We start from the raw sequence: 14,400 nt of genomic DNA, 5'->3' as shown, positions 1-14,400 counted from the left end.
ATATAACCATCTCCCCTTGACATTCAATGGCAGTACCATCGCTGAATCCCCCACTATCAACATCCTAGGGGCCACCATTGACCAGAAGCTGAACTGGAGTAGCCATATAAATACAGTGGCTACAAGAGTAGGTCAGAGGTTCGGAATCCTGCGCCGTAACTCATCTCCTGACTCCCCAAAGCCTCTCCACCATCTACAAGGCACAAGTCAAGAATGTGATGGAATACTCTCCACTTGTCTGGATGGATGCAGCTCCAACACTCAAGGAGCTTGACACCATCCAGGACAAAGCAGCCTGCTTGATTGGCACCCACCTACAAACATTCACTCCCTCCACCACTGACGCACAATGGGCAGCAGTGTGTACCATCTACAAGATGCACTGCAGCAATGCACCAAGGCTCCTTAGACAGAACCTTCCAAACCCACGACCACTACCAACTAGAAGGACAAGGGCAGCAAATGCATGGGAACACCACCAACTGCAAGTTCCCCTCCAAGTCACACACCATCCTGACTTGGAACTATATCGCCGTTCCTTCACTGTCGCTGGGTCAAAATCCTGGAACTGCCTTCCTAACAGCACTGTGGGTGTACCTACCCCACATGGACTGCAGCGGTTCAAGAAGGCAGTTCACCACCACCTTCTCAAGGGCAATTAGGGATGGGCAATAAATGCTGGCCTGGTCAGCGACACCCACATCCCATGAATGAATTAAAAAAACCTCCAAAATAAAACAAACTATTTCACCGCAAAACAAATCTTGAAGCCAGTTTATTAAAAACATTCCAGACAATGAGAATTAATCTTCAGAACTCATTTTCCTGTTATTTGGACTAGCTTTTAAACAGAAGATCCATCTACACTCAGGTGGACGTAAAAGATCTCAAAGCACTATTTGAAGAGGAGGGAAGTTCTCTTGGTATCCTGGCCAACATTTATCACCCCCGCACAACCACTAAAAGAACTCAATTGTCTATTTAGCTCATTATTATTTGTGGAACCCCGCTGCATGCAATTTGACTGGCAAATTTTCCTACATTGCAACAGTGACTACACTTCAAATAAAATTCACTGATTGTGAAACACTGGGGACATCTTGAGGTTGTGCAAATGTCACAGTCCGAGGTTGAACTCGACCTTTGGCAACTTTGGCGTTCTATTTGACACAGAGATGAGATTCTGACCATATATCAGGTCCATCTCTTCAGACGGTCTACTTCCAGCTCTAACATTGACAGACTCCAGCCCTGCCTCAGTTCATCTGCTGCTGAAACTCTCATTGATGGATTTGTTAGCTCTACACTTGATCATTCCAATGGTCTCCTGGCCAGCACAGCCATCCACCATTAACTAGGCTCATTTGAAACTCTGCTGCCCATATTCTAACGTTCTTGCAAATTACTGCCCATCTCCAAACTCTCCGAAGTCCTTGAATATGCTGTCACCTCTCAAATCCATGCCCATCTTTCCCAGATTTCCACTCCAGCCACAGTACAGAAACAGCTTTTAACAAAGTTACTATGTGACTGTGAAGGTGGTAAATTAACCCTCTTCATCCTTCTCAACCTGCCTGCAGTCTTTGGCATGGCTGACCACACCAACCTCCAACACCTCTCCACCGTCATCCAACTCAGTGGGGCAGCTCTCGCTTGGTTCCATTCTCACCTATCTAATCGTAGCCAGAGTATCACTTGCAATGACTTCTCTTCCTGATTCCGCACCACTACCTCTGCTGTCCCCCAAGGATCCAATCTTGGCCCCCTCCTATTATTTATCTACATGCTGCCCCTCAGCAACATCATCTGAAAGCATTAAAATAAAAGCAAAGTACTGCAGATGCTGGAAATCTGAAATAAAAAACAAGAAATGCTGGAAATACTCAGCAGCTCTGGCAGCACCTGTGGAGAGAGAAGCAGAATTAACGTATTAGGTCAGTGACCCTTCATCAGAACCGAGTTCATCTAATTCTGGCCTCTTGAGCATTCCCGATTTTAATCGCTTCACCATTGGTGGCCGTGTCTTTAGCTGCCTCAGCCATAAGACCTGGAATTCCCTCCCTATACCTTTCTGCCCCTCCACCTCACTTTCCTCCTTTAAGACACTCCTTAAAACCTACCTGACAAACTTTGAGTCATCTGACTTAATATCGCCTTATGTGGCTCAGAGTCATACTTTGTTTTATATTGCCCGTGAAGCACCTTGGAATGTTTTATTACGATAAAGGTGCTATATAAATATAAGCAGTTGTAACACGTAGCAGGTCCTGTTCAACCATCGCCCGTACTTGCCGACCTACATTGGCTCCAGGTTCAGCAACACCTTGATTTTAAAATTCTCATCCTTGTTTTCAAATCCATCACTTCATCCCTCCCTAGCTCTGTATCTCTGCCAGCCCTACAATCCTCCAAGATCTCTGCATTCCTTTAATCCCGGCCTCTTGCTCACTCCAAATTCTCTTCACTCCACCATTGGCTGCTGGTTCCTAAGCTCTGGAATTCCCTCCTTCAAACCCTATCTCTAACCATGTTTTTTGGTCACCTATCCTATTATCTCACGTGGCTCAGTGCAAACTTTTGTTTGTAACACTCGTGAAGCACCTTGGGGCTTTTTACATTAAAAGGTATTATATAAATGCAAGTTATTTCTTTATCACACTTGCCTGTAAAACCCATCAAGATTAAAAACTGACCTATGTTTACACTAACCTGCCAACTCAGTCTTCAAAGGAAGTGATGCTGGTCTCCACAATCCCATTCAACTCGGGTTGTGTAAGCATTTTCTGCACTATTATACTGCTGAAACAAGTTAAAGCCAGTCCCCAAAGTGATAGTTTTTTTCAAATACAGGGGTATAATTCCGTAATGGGATTCCACAAAACTGAGCCCCTTATTTAAACAGCTAGAAATGTTGCTTTTTAATTCGTCCGTGGGATGTGGGCATCACTGGCTATGCCAGCATAGAGTTATACAGCACAGAAACAGGCCCTTTGGCCCATCGTGTCTGTGCCGGCCATCAAGCACCTAACTATTCCAATCCCATTTTCCACCACTTGGCCCGTAGCCTTGTATGCTATCGCGTTTCATCTAAATATTTCTTAAATGTTGAGGGTTCCTGCCTCCACCACCTCTACAGGCAGTACGTTCCAGATTCCAACCACCCTCAGTGAATTTTTTTTCCCCTCAAATCCCCTCTAAACCTCCTGCACCTTACCTTAAATCTATGCCCCCTAGTTATTGACCCCTCTGCTAAGGGAAAAAGTTTCTTCCTATCTAACCTATCAATGCCCTTCATAATTTTGTATACCTCAATCAGGTCCCCCCTCAGCCTTCTCTGCTCTAAGGAAAACAACCCTAGCCTTTTCAGTCTCTCTTCATAGTTGAAACGCTCCAGCCCAGGCAACATCCAGGCGAATCTCCTCTGCACCCTCTCCAGTGCAATCACATCCTTCCTATAGTGTGGTGCCCAAAACTGTATGCAGTTCTGCAGCTGTGGCCTAACTAGCGTTTTATACAGCTCCATCATAACCTCCCTGCTCTTATATTCTATGCCTCTGCTGATAAAGGCAAGTATCCCATATGCCTTCCTAACCACCTTATCTACCTGTGCTGCTGCCTTCAATGATCTATGGACAAGTACACCAAGATCCCTCTGACCTTCCATACTTCCTCGGGTCCAACCATCCATTGTATATTCCCTTGCCTTGTTAGTCCTCCCAAAATGCATCACCTCACACTTCTCAGGATTAAATTATTGCCCATCCCTAATTGACCTTAAGAAAATGGTGTAAAGGCTTGCTCAGGTCTGGAAAAAACCCCGACCTGAACCCAACAGAACCACATCAGACCCGAGCCCGACCTGGCCAGAGTCCATTTTCTTCCCGCACCAGACCACCAGAATGTTCACTTTCTCCAGTTGACAGCATTCATTTTACATCCATAATGCACTCACTGTACTTACCACTTTTGGATGGATGGAATGGTAGGAAGCTACAGCATGAGCGCAATGACATCATAGAGACGTTCACTCGCTCACGGCACAGACTCAGAGTCTGTGGAGTCCGGATGAACATTTCCCTCCTTGACGCCCTGGACTCCCAGCTCAGGCAGACTTTTCAAACTTTGACACTTACCCAACTTCCCTTTTCCTCCCAGCAGAGCAAAACATAGTACTGTGTGTCCCCGACCCCGAAAGCCGGACCCGGAAGAGCGACCTGACCTGACCCCGACACAGGTCGTCGGGTCCTGTCGGGTTTGGGTCAGGTAGCAGGCCTTTAAAGTGGTGGTGAGCTGCTTTCCTGAACCACTGCAGTCCTTGGGGTGTAGGAACACCAACAATGCTGTTAGGGAGTTGCAGGATTGGGACCCAACGACAGTGAAGGAATGGCGATACAGTTCCAAGTCATGATGATGTGCCGCTTGGAGGAGAGCTTGCAGGTAGTGGGGTCCCCATGCATATGCTGTCCTTGTCCTTCTAGGTGGTAGAGGTCACGGGTTTGGAAGATGCTGTCGAAGGAGCCTTGATGAGTTGCTGCAGTGCATCTTGTAGATGGTACCATTGTGCTTTGGTGGTGAAACAAGTGAATGCTGAAGGTGGTGGATGGGGTGCCAATCAAGCAGGCTGCTTTGTCCTGGATGGTGTCAAGCTTCCCCAGTGTTGTTGGAGCCGCAGTCATTTAGGCAAGCAGAGAGCATTCCATCACACTCCTGACTTGTGCCTTGCAGATGGCGGACAGGCATTGGGGAGAAAGGTGGTGAGTTACTTGCCGCAGGATTCCCAACCTCTGACCTGCTCTTATAGTCCGAGCTAGTTCAGTTCAGTTTCTGGTCTCCGGGAAGTTGATATTGGGGGATTCTGCAATGCTATTGCCATTGAACATCAAGGGGAGATGGTTAGATTCTCTCTTGTTGGAGATGATCATTGCCTGGTACTTGTGTGGCGCGAATGTTACTTGCCACTTACATACCAAAGTGCAATCTAAGTTAAAAATAGCAGCTTCACCAGCTCATTTATGCAAAAATCTTTCCCTTTGTAAAATCTGAAGGAAAAGCAGCAAGGCCTATAGCCTTCATTCTTGTTGACCTTTTTCCCATTGCATCTCTCATCATTCTTGCTCACTTCCCCATTCACTTGCTAATGCCAACTCTCATCCGTGTCTTCTCCACCCCAAACTCTGTCCTGCAAGTTCTCCCACCCTTGTCGTTCATGCAACCTAGGAAATGGCATCTGGTTCTTTCAAGCAAGAATGTACAGATATAAGTTTGACAAACTTTTACTTGGATTTTAAAATCACTTTAAAGAATTAATAGCTATGTCACAGTTATAGCACTTTCCACTACAACACCTCCAACACTTCTTTCACTGTTCCCATTATTAGCATTCCCTCACCAAATCAAATCCTTTTCCCAACGGCCACACGCCCTTTGGCCACCACCCCGATATCCTCAACATAGTTCTCCTAATACTCCAATACTAGACAGACACCCTCTTTGTTACTCTCACACCACTACCTTGCCTCAGTACCACAACCCTGGAGCTTCTGGTTCTGAAATGGTTTCTGCTACTGATCTAGTTGGAACATCTTCCCTGATGTTGCACCTTCAGACTCAGCATAAGCAATACCACTGCATATTTAGTTTTTGCAAAATATGTAGGTCAACTTTGTAATCACTTTAAAATGCAGTTAGCTGAAACCATTTTAGGAAATTCTCCACTGACTTGCCATGTTGGCTCTTGCTTCTGTTTAATATCACTTCTTTATCAACGTCTTTTGTACTTATAGACCTCAGAGCATTATTTACCCAACCGAAGTTACTATTTCCAGCATACAGAGTAATAGCAAAAACATCTCGGGCATCGCATACATATTTTACTGTTTTGATTCATACAGACAATGATATTTGTTCAAAACAACTGTTGGCTTGCCTGTGGAAGTGGTCCTTTGTATTGGGTACAAGTAAAACTATCTAGAAAGCAGTTGAATTGTAACAGATCCCTCCAACATTAATCAATGGCTGCATCATTAAGTCTAACAATTCAATGTTTGTTAAATTAAAATTTAAAAGCATTGCCACAAGAACAGTTCTACAGCCCTTACTCTTTAACCCAAATTATTTTCCTTGATCTGCATAGAATAGAAATATTTTAAGAACACATACAGTTATGATTGCTAAAAAAGGTCACTCCTGCTAAAAGACTGGCAGAGGAATCGCATTTTAATCAGTTTGACAATTTATTTTGAGCAAGATGATTTGTTCCTTTTTCTCTATCCACTCCTTTAGCTGTACAGAAATATAAATGCTAACTAGCTCAACACATTTATATATCTCCGTCCATTTCGCTTCTATTTTTCAAACATCTTGTACCTCTAATTTATTTTATTTAGAGATACAGCACTGAAACAGGCCCTTCGGCCCACCGAGTCTGTGCCGACCAACAACCACCCATTTATACTAACCCTACAGTAATCCCATATTCCCTATCACCTACCTACACTAGGGGCAATTTACAATGGCCAATTTACCTATCATCTGCAAGTCTTTGGTTGTGGGAGGAAACCGGAGCACCCGGCGAAAACCCACGCGGTCACAGGGAGAACTTGCAAACTCCGCACAGGCAGTACCCAGAATCAAACCAGGGTCCCTGGAGCTGTGAGGCTGCGGTGCTAACCACTGCGCCACTGTGCCGCAACAAGTTGCTAAATATGCATTCTACAACTTTTCATTTTTAAAAATCTCTCCACTTTGGCCATGGCAGAAATAGTTATATGTATTTAATAGTGTTTTTATTAAAACTGTAATTAATATCAAGAACTGGAACCAGATAGAACTATCTATATTTACTTCCACACAAATTCATATCAAATTAAGAACAAGGTAGTTTTCTCCTAAAGTACTGTAAATAACAAGCACAAGAACATTAAACAGATTATTTGTATTTACCTTGTGTTATGAGAGTTCTTCTGTTTCTTTTGTAAAATATGTTTTAAAGAAATTATAGTTGAATTATGGACATTGATTCATCTGGAGATTGCTGAACTTTGTTTTTTTTTTATAAACAGGAAGGTCAACAGAAGATTTGGGACTGAGTGAAATGTAAAGACTGGAAGGCAAGCGTGTCCAAATGACCACACAGGGGCTGTGCTTTTGATTTGGGGAAAAAAGTATGCAGTGACAGGCCAAGATTTATGGTTGTCTTGCTTCTGAACAGTTTTGGTTTCATTTTGAACTGTTGCAAAAAGAGTTGCTGCATGCCTGCCAGCTGAAGACAGCTGATATCTTTCTCTCTTGAAAATAATTCCTGCATCAATTGTGTTTACTATTTCCTCCTGTATTTGAAGAATTTTTTACTGCTCCTTTGCTGCTATAAGACCTAAAAAACATCCTTGTTGTTCCCTGCTGTAAAGTCTGACTCTAGCTTTCTGTGCTGCATCTCTTGGAAAGCCTACCCAGACTGATCATCAACATCGCCTGGAAAGAACTGTTCTTGGAAGATCCCTTTGCCTATTCACATTTGGGACACTAGCCAAAACAATGTGCTTCCTTCCATACCTTCTTTTCAGCCTAAGTTTTTTTTATTGCTTCTATTTCTGTAACAGTTGTAAACAAAAATCGTTTATTTTTTTCCTGGTTAACTGGTCAGCTGTGTATGTATGTGCGTGTGCATGATGGCTAGAAAAAATAAGGGGCTTCAGTACTTCAACTCGTATGTTATTGGTTAAGATTTGGTTTATAATAAATGGATAGTTTTGATGTTTATTAAAGAAACCTGGTTGGTGTGCTTTATTCTGGGGAAAAGCAGAATATCTGTGACTGTTTCTGTAAGTAGGAAATTTTAAATATATGTTGTGACCTGTGGAGAAGTGAGACTGAATTAACAGTGCATTCCTCCCGCCTCAGTCTGAACACTTGGCAAAAACTACAAATGCATTTTTAAGCAAGTGTTGGGCCTATTAACACCATAGTCTCTTACTTACATTTTTATTTTCAGTTTTGCATTTTCACTCCTGGTAGTGTCCCAATATATAATCGGTCTCATGCCTGAGACAGAATGCTGTGGGTTTAAGTCGCACTCCAGCACTTGAGCATAAAACTCAAGGCTGACACTCCAGTGCAATACTGAGGGAGTGCTGCATTGTTGGAGGTGCTGTCTTTTGGAAGAGATGTTAAACCAAGGGCCCGCCCGCCCTCTAAGGTGGATGTTAAAGATCCCATAGCACTACTTTGAAGAACTGGGAAGTTATTCCCAATGTCCTGATCAATATTTATCCTTTAACCTACATTACAAAAACAGATTATTTGGTCATTGTTATATTGCTGCACACAAACTGGAGGCACATTTCCTTCATTACATCAGTGACTACACTTCAGAAGTACTTAATTAACTTGAAGCACTTTGAGACGTCTGAGGTAGCGAAAGGTGCTATATAAATCCAAGTCTTTCTTTTTTCAAAATGATCAGCTGAGAAAAAAAGGCAACAGGTTTCTGGCCACATCCTTGAAAGGGGACTCGCTGTTCATGCAAACACTGTTATAGGTTGAGACTGGAGGAAATAACTGCATAACAGGTGTCATACTGACATCATATGTGGCTAACATTATTAATGTGATGTACTCTTATAGGATTTCAGAACTAAAACGGGGATTCTGCCTCACGAATAAAATAACGCACAAAATCAACTGTACTTGTTAATTTGAGGTTTCCTACTTGATTACGTAGGATCCCACCCACAACGTAGTTAACATTAACCTCTAATGATACTGGTTTACCAACTTTCAACAAGAAAGGCTTCAGAACGATTATGTGGTAAGTAAGGAATTCAGTTGTTCTTCAAGTTAGAAGACAATTGTACCAAAGTATTCACAGGTACGACATCGAATAACTCGGCCCGCTTGTAAATACAATATCAAATATATCTGTATTTGCAGCCACACCCTACACTCAAAAGCCAACTCCAGGTAAAACAAGGAAAAGGAATTTAATGCGCAGTTAAAACAGGGCAAAAACATTTCTTCTGGTCCGGGGGGGGTGCAAGAATCTAACAATGGTGGCAGATAATTCCAATTCTTCATGAGCACAAACTTGAACGAAAGAGACCGATTGTTTAAATGTCAAACGATCTACCAAAACATTTTCTAACTTCGCTCTTAAACAGCACAGCATTTGCACTTGCAATGTTCGGGGAGAAGCTGATAACATTTAATTTGATAAAGTCGTTTCCCAGCATTCATTCAATTTACATTTTATTTGGTTTTTTTCACCGAGGAAAGGTGATTGTGTAAGCTAAAAGTTCATTTTCTTTTACTGCCTACTCCGATGGGTTCACTTCAACTCCGAGTTTCACCACCGCCCCCCAACTTGTTGCTCGGCTTTACCTTCTATCTTTAAGCAAAGAAACCAGCCTTGGTGTAGAGACACGGAGACATCACTGGTGGAGCAGGACAGTAGCTGCAGCTCCCAGGTGAGGTCAGTCTCGTGCCCCAGGCTCACTCGCTCGCTCTGCCGCGCGCTCTCCCCGTTTCCTGGTGCCGGCCACTGTTACGTGGAAAAGAGGCCGCTCGCGGCAAACGGCCAGCGCAGCTTCGCCTCTCCGCCCGGCCCGGCGCCGCCACAGGTGCGTCCCAAACACAAAAACAACCGCTTCCCTGCGCCCTCTGCCTCCCAACAACAATCTCCCGCCCCCTATCATATTCCCCACAAAACTTTCCCTCCATCCTCCTCTCCAACTTCCATCTCTTTTTAACACAAAACACTCACCACCACCGTCGCCGCAATCCACTCGGGATGCGACTCCCTCCGCCTCCGCCATTGCTCCTGACGTCAACAGCAGGCGAACCCACCTTGGGGCGGCGGGAAATTCAACCAGGCCCCGCCCTCGTCTGCGCCAGGTAACAGAGCAACAGGTTGGTGCATAGAGGCCAGCAGGTAACACAGCGCTGCACGGCTGGCAGCACGTACTGCACAACACACATCACTGGCAGGTCACACAGCTCTAGGTAACAGCAGCTACTTGTACAAATACATCATAAAGAGGTGACAGGGTTGTAGATAACAGCGATCAGTACATAAAATAAATATATCAGATAAAAATCACAGGGTTATAGATAGACAAGGAAAGATGTTGCTAAAATACCTCACGAACGGAACAACAATGTTACACTAATACATAATAAACGGGTCACACAGCACCAAGATACAAAGCATAACCGCAAGTAAAAAATAATACGGATATACAATAAATAGAGAGCTAAATAATCATCAGCAAGGTATTCTATTGCATTCCCAACCTTGGTGTATGATTTTATTGCTTTAAAAATCTCTTTATTACTCAAAATCTTGCTTTGGAGAATAGCGGCATAGTGTTGTTTGCATGAATGGGATCTCCGAACCAGAGACAACGGTCCCTTAACTAATACCAGAACTTGGCAAGCAATCAGTTCCCCCAAACTACTGTCCCTTTTATCTGTTTAATTAATGAATAAAACCCCAAAAACAGCTTCCAGAATCATTTCCACGCATCAGATAGATCCCAGAACCAACTCTGCAGTGTTACTTCTGATACGTTCAATAACAAAAATGATCAAGAACATTCGATTTAAAAAAACGCGTCTTACAGTTGGGGCTGGATTTTACCAGTCCTCTGGAGATGGATTGGGAGACAGGAGGGCTGGCAAAATGGTAGCAGAAGGCATTGGGTGGGGGGTGGGAAGTGCAACGTCTTCCAACGGCAACAGCATTTTACCAGCGGTGAAAAGCTTAGTGGCATGGCTGCCCACCAGGCAGTCAATTGAGGCAACTAAGTTCACAATTAAGGGCCACCTCCCGCCCCTGCCGGCATTTTACCAGTGTCAGGAAAGGCCACTCCCACATGGGGAGACCACCAGGTAAACCCTGGCGGGTTCCCAGGGAGGGCCCTCTTTTATGGTCACTCCAAGAACTACAGAGGGGCCCCGTGTTTACAGCACCACCAATGGAAAAAGGACCCCCTCAATTGCTGGGGCCTGCCTGACTGGTCCGAGCAATGTCAAAGAGAAAACTTACCTGGGCTTTGAGGGCATCTTGATATGGGGGTGCCTCCTTCGTGCAGCTTCAGCAACGGCCATCTCCAACAATGGTGCTGCCGAGGCTGCATTGCTGTTGGCCCTTTAATTTTTTTCCCCAAAATATACTTTATTCATAAAAATCTGTAAAACAAAATACATGACAAAACAGTTCCAAATAGCACCAAGTCAAAAAAATACAAACAGTGCAAAGGTCAGTTTCCTTCAATACAGGAATGAGTTGCCTCACAACCCTTCCATTTCATTTTTAATGCCATATACATTTTACAGCAAACGAAAATTTTCCCGATACAGTTCGAGGAGTTTTCCATGGATCCAGCCCCTCCGTTCAGCTTGGTGGGGGGACCTTACACAGTGGTCTTTCCCCATTGAGCCTTTGTTGCGGCTGCCCCAAGCTTTAGTGCGTCCCTCAGCACGTAGTCCTGGACCTTGGAATATGCCAGTCTGCAACATTTGGTCGTGGACAACTCTTTTCGCTGGATGACCAGCAAGTTTCGGCCAGACCAAAGGGCGTCTTTCACCGAATTGATAGTCCTCCAGCAGCAGCTGATGTTTATCTCGGTGTGCGTCCCTGGGAACAGCCCGTAGAGCAGACTCCTGTGTTACAGAGCTGCTTGGGATGAACCTCGACAAAAACCACTGCATCTCTTTCCACACCTGTTTTGCAAAGACACATTCCAGAAGGAGGTGGGCAACTGTCTCTTCCCCCCCACAGCCACCTCGAGGGCATTGTGCGGAGGGGGTGAGACTTCGGGCATGCAGGAAGGATCTGACGGGGAGGGCTCTTCTCACCACCAGCCAAGCTACATCTTGGTGCTTGTTTGAAAGTTCTCGTGATGAGGCATTCCGCCAAATAACTTTGGCGGTCTGCTCGGGGAACCATCCAACAGGATCCACCATCTCCTTTTCCCGTAGGGCCTTGAGGACATTCCGTGCAGACCACTGCCTGATGGATTGGTGGTCAAAGGTGTTTTTCCGCAGAAACTGCTCCACGAAGGATAGGTGGTACGGCACAGTCCAACTGGATGGAGCGTTCCGCGGCAATGTGACTAGGCCCATCCTTCGCAACACCGGGGACAGATAGAACCTCAGCACGTAGTGACACTTGGAGTTTGCGTACTGGACGTCTACACACAGCTTGATGCAGCCGCACACGAAGGTAGTCATCAGGATGAGGGCGACGTTGGATACATTTTTCCCGCCCTTATCCAGAGGTTTGAACATCGTGTCCCTCCGGACCCGGTCCATTTTGGATCCCCAGAAGTGGAAAATGGCTCGGGTTACCGCCACAGCGCAGGAGTAGGGTATGGACCAGACCTGCGCCACGTACAGCAACAACGTGAGCGCCTCACACCTGATGACCAGGTTCCTACCCACAATGGAGAGAGATCACTGCTCCCACATGCTCAGCTTGTGTTGTACCCTGGCTACTCGCTCCTCCCACGTTTTGGTGCACACCCCGGCCCTCCCGAACCATATCCCCAGCACCTTCAGGTAGTCTGACCTAACGGTGAAGGGGACAAAGGATCGGTCAGCCCAGTTCCCAAAGAACATGGCCTCGCTCTTGCCGTGGTTAACTTTGGCTCCCGAGGCCAATTCGAACTGGTCGCAGATGCTCATCAGTCTGTGCACAGACAGCGGGTCCGAGCAGAAGACAGCGACGTCATCCATGTACAGGGAGGTTTAACCTGAGTGCCTCCACTGCCTGGGATTGTCACCCCTCTTATGCTCGCATCCTTCCTAATAGACTCAGCAAAGGGTTCAATACAGCAAACAAACAAGACAGGGGAGAGAGGACAGCCCTGTCTGACTCCAGATTGGATTGGGAAACTTTCTGATTCCCACCCATTGATTGAGACTGCGCTACTGATGTTTGTGTAGAGAAGTTTGATCCAATTGCAGATTCCCTCCCCAAACCCCATTTTGGAAAGCACGACCATCATGTAGGTGTGCGATATCCTGTCAAAAGCCTTCTCCTGGTCCAGGCTGATGAGGCAGGTGTCCACCCTCCTGTCCCGTACATAGGCGATCGTATCCCTGAGTAGCGCGAGACTATCGGAGATCTTCCTGCCGGGTACAGTGCAGGTCTGATCAGGGTGGATCACCAAGTCCAGAGCAGACTTGACTCGACTGGCTATGACTTTGGACAGAATCTTGTAGTGAACATGGATTCTGACATGCTGCCAGCCAGGAGCATACTCTCGTATACTTCCAGCAGGTCTGGGCCGACCCAGTCCCACAGGGCCGAATACAACTCAACCGGGAAGCTATCGCTTCCGGGAGTTTTACTCGTCTCGAACGACTTGACGACCTTTGTCACCTCGTCCAGAGTTAGTGGCTTGTCCAGTCTCTCCCTCCTGCTGTCATCTAAGACCTCTGTGATAGATGACAGGAAGGACTGGGAGGCTCTGCTGTCTGTGGGCTTCACGTCATACAGCCCAGCATAAAAGGATTTGCTGATCCTTAGTATGTCGGACTGCGAAGACGTTACCGAGCCATCATCTTCCTTCAGGCTGCTGATAACAGAGCTCCCTCTGTGTACCTTTTGGAAGAAGTAACACAAGCACGTCTCATCCTGCTCAATGGAGCGGACTCTGGACCGGAAGATGATCTTGGAGGCCTCCATGGCAAAGAGCGAGGGCTCTTGTTGACCCTTTAATTGGGCTGGTAGTTCTGTGGGGTGGGCAGCCATCCTCAATTGGACAGCAGTTCCAGTGCAACCTTTTAATTGGCTGCTGCTGGTAAGGTCCCACTGCCCGCTCATGCGAGTTCAGGTCCTGCTTTCGGTCCCATAGCAGGACTTCATCCCTGATGGAAGAATTCAGCCCTTAAAGTTCCTCACGTACATCCAAAAATAAACTCCATCACATAATTTAGACATAAAAGCCTAATAATCTGCATAATTTAGCAGTATAGCTCCAAGATAGAGGTCATATCTTTGAACCATTGGGATAAATTAAAATCACAACTTCATCTTGACCATCATTTAGCACACATCAGAAATAATTAGTTATAATTCCTAAAGAAAAGAAAATTTGCATTTATATGCTGTAGTACCTTTCACAATCTCAGGACATCCCATTTAAGGACTTTTGAACTATAATCACTCTTGTAATGTAGAAAACACAGCAACCAGGTTGTGCACAACAAGTTTCCACCAACAGAAATTAAACAAATGACCAGATAATCTGTTTTACTGATGTTGTTAGAGAGATAAATGTTGACCGGGATACCAGGAGAATTCCCCTGCTCTTCTAATAGTGCTATGGGTTCTTTTGCATCCACTTGAGGAGCCAGATGGGCTTTTATTTTAATGTGTCCTTTAAAAAAAGCACCTCC

General features: G+C 45.3%; 1 protein-coding gene across 3 annotated transcripts in view; it reads right to left on the bottom strand.

The window, feature by feature from the left end:
- The window catches only part of LOC137361147 (ensconsin-like), a 161,115-nt gene extending 151,267 nt beyond the window's left edge, over positions 1-9,848 (bottom strand). For all 3 annotated transcript variants that reach the window (XM_068026090.1, XM_068026094.1, XM_068026097.1), the window contains exon 1: positions 9,758-9,848. In XM_068026090.1, the coding sequence (XP_067882191.1) occupies positions 9,758-9,809 (52 nt within the window). In that variant the 5' untranslated portion in view covers positions 9,810-9,848. The remainder of the gene's footprint in view (positions 1-9,757) is intronic.
- Between the last annotated feature and the right edge of the window lie 4,552 nt (positions 9,849-14,400).

This window comes from Heterodontus francisci, chromosome 3, assembly GCF_036365525.1.
Source record: "Heterodontus francisci isolate sHetFra1 chromosome 3, sHetFra1.hap1, whole genome shotgun sequence".
Lineage (NCBI taxonomy): Eukaryota > Metazoa > Chordata > Chondrichthyes > Heterodontiformes > Heterodontidae > Heterodontus > Heterodontus francisci.
Note: the sequence above shows the minus strand (reverse complement) of the source record. Positions and strands in the feature narration are given on the sequence as shown.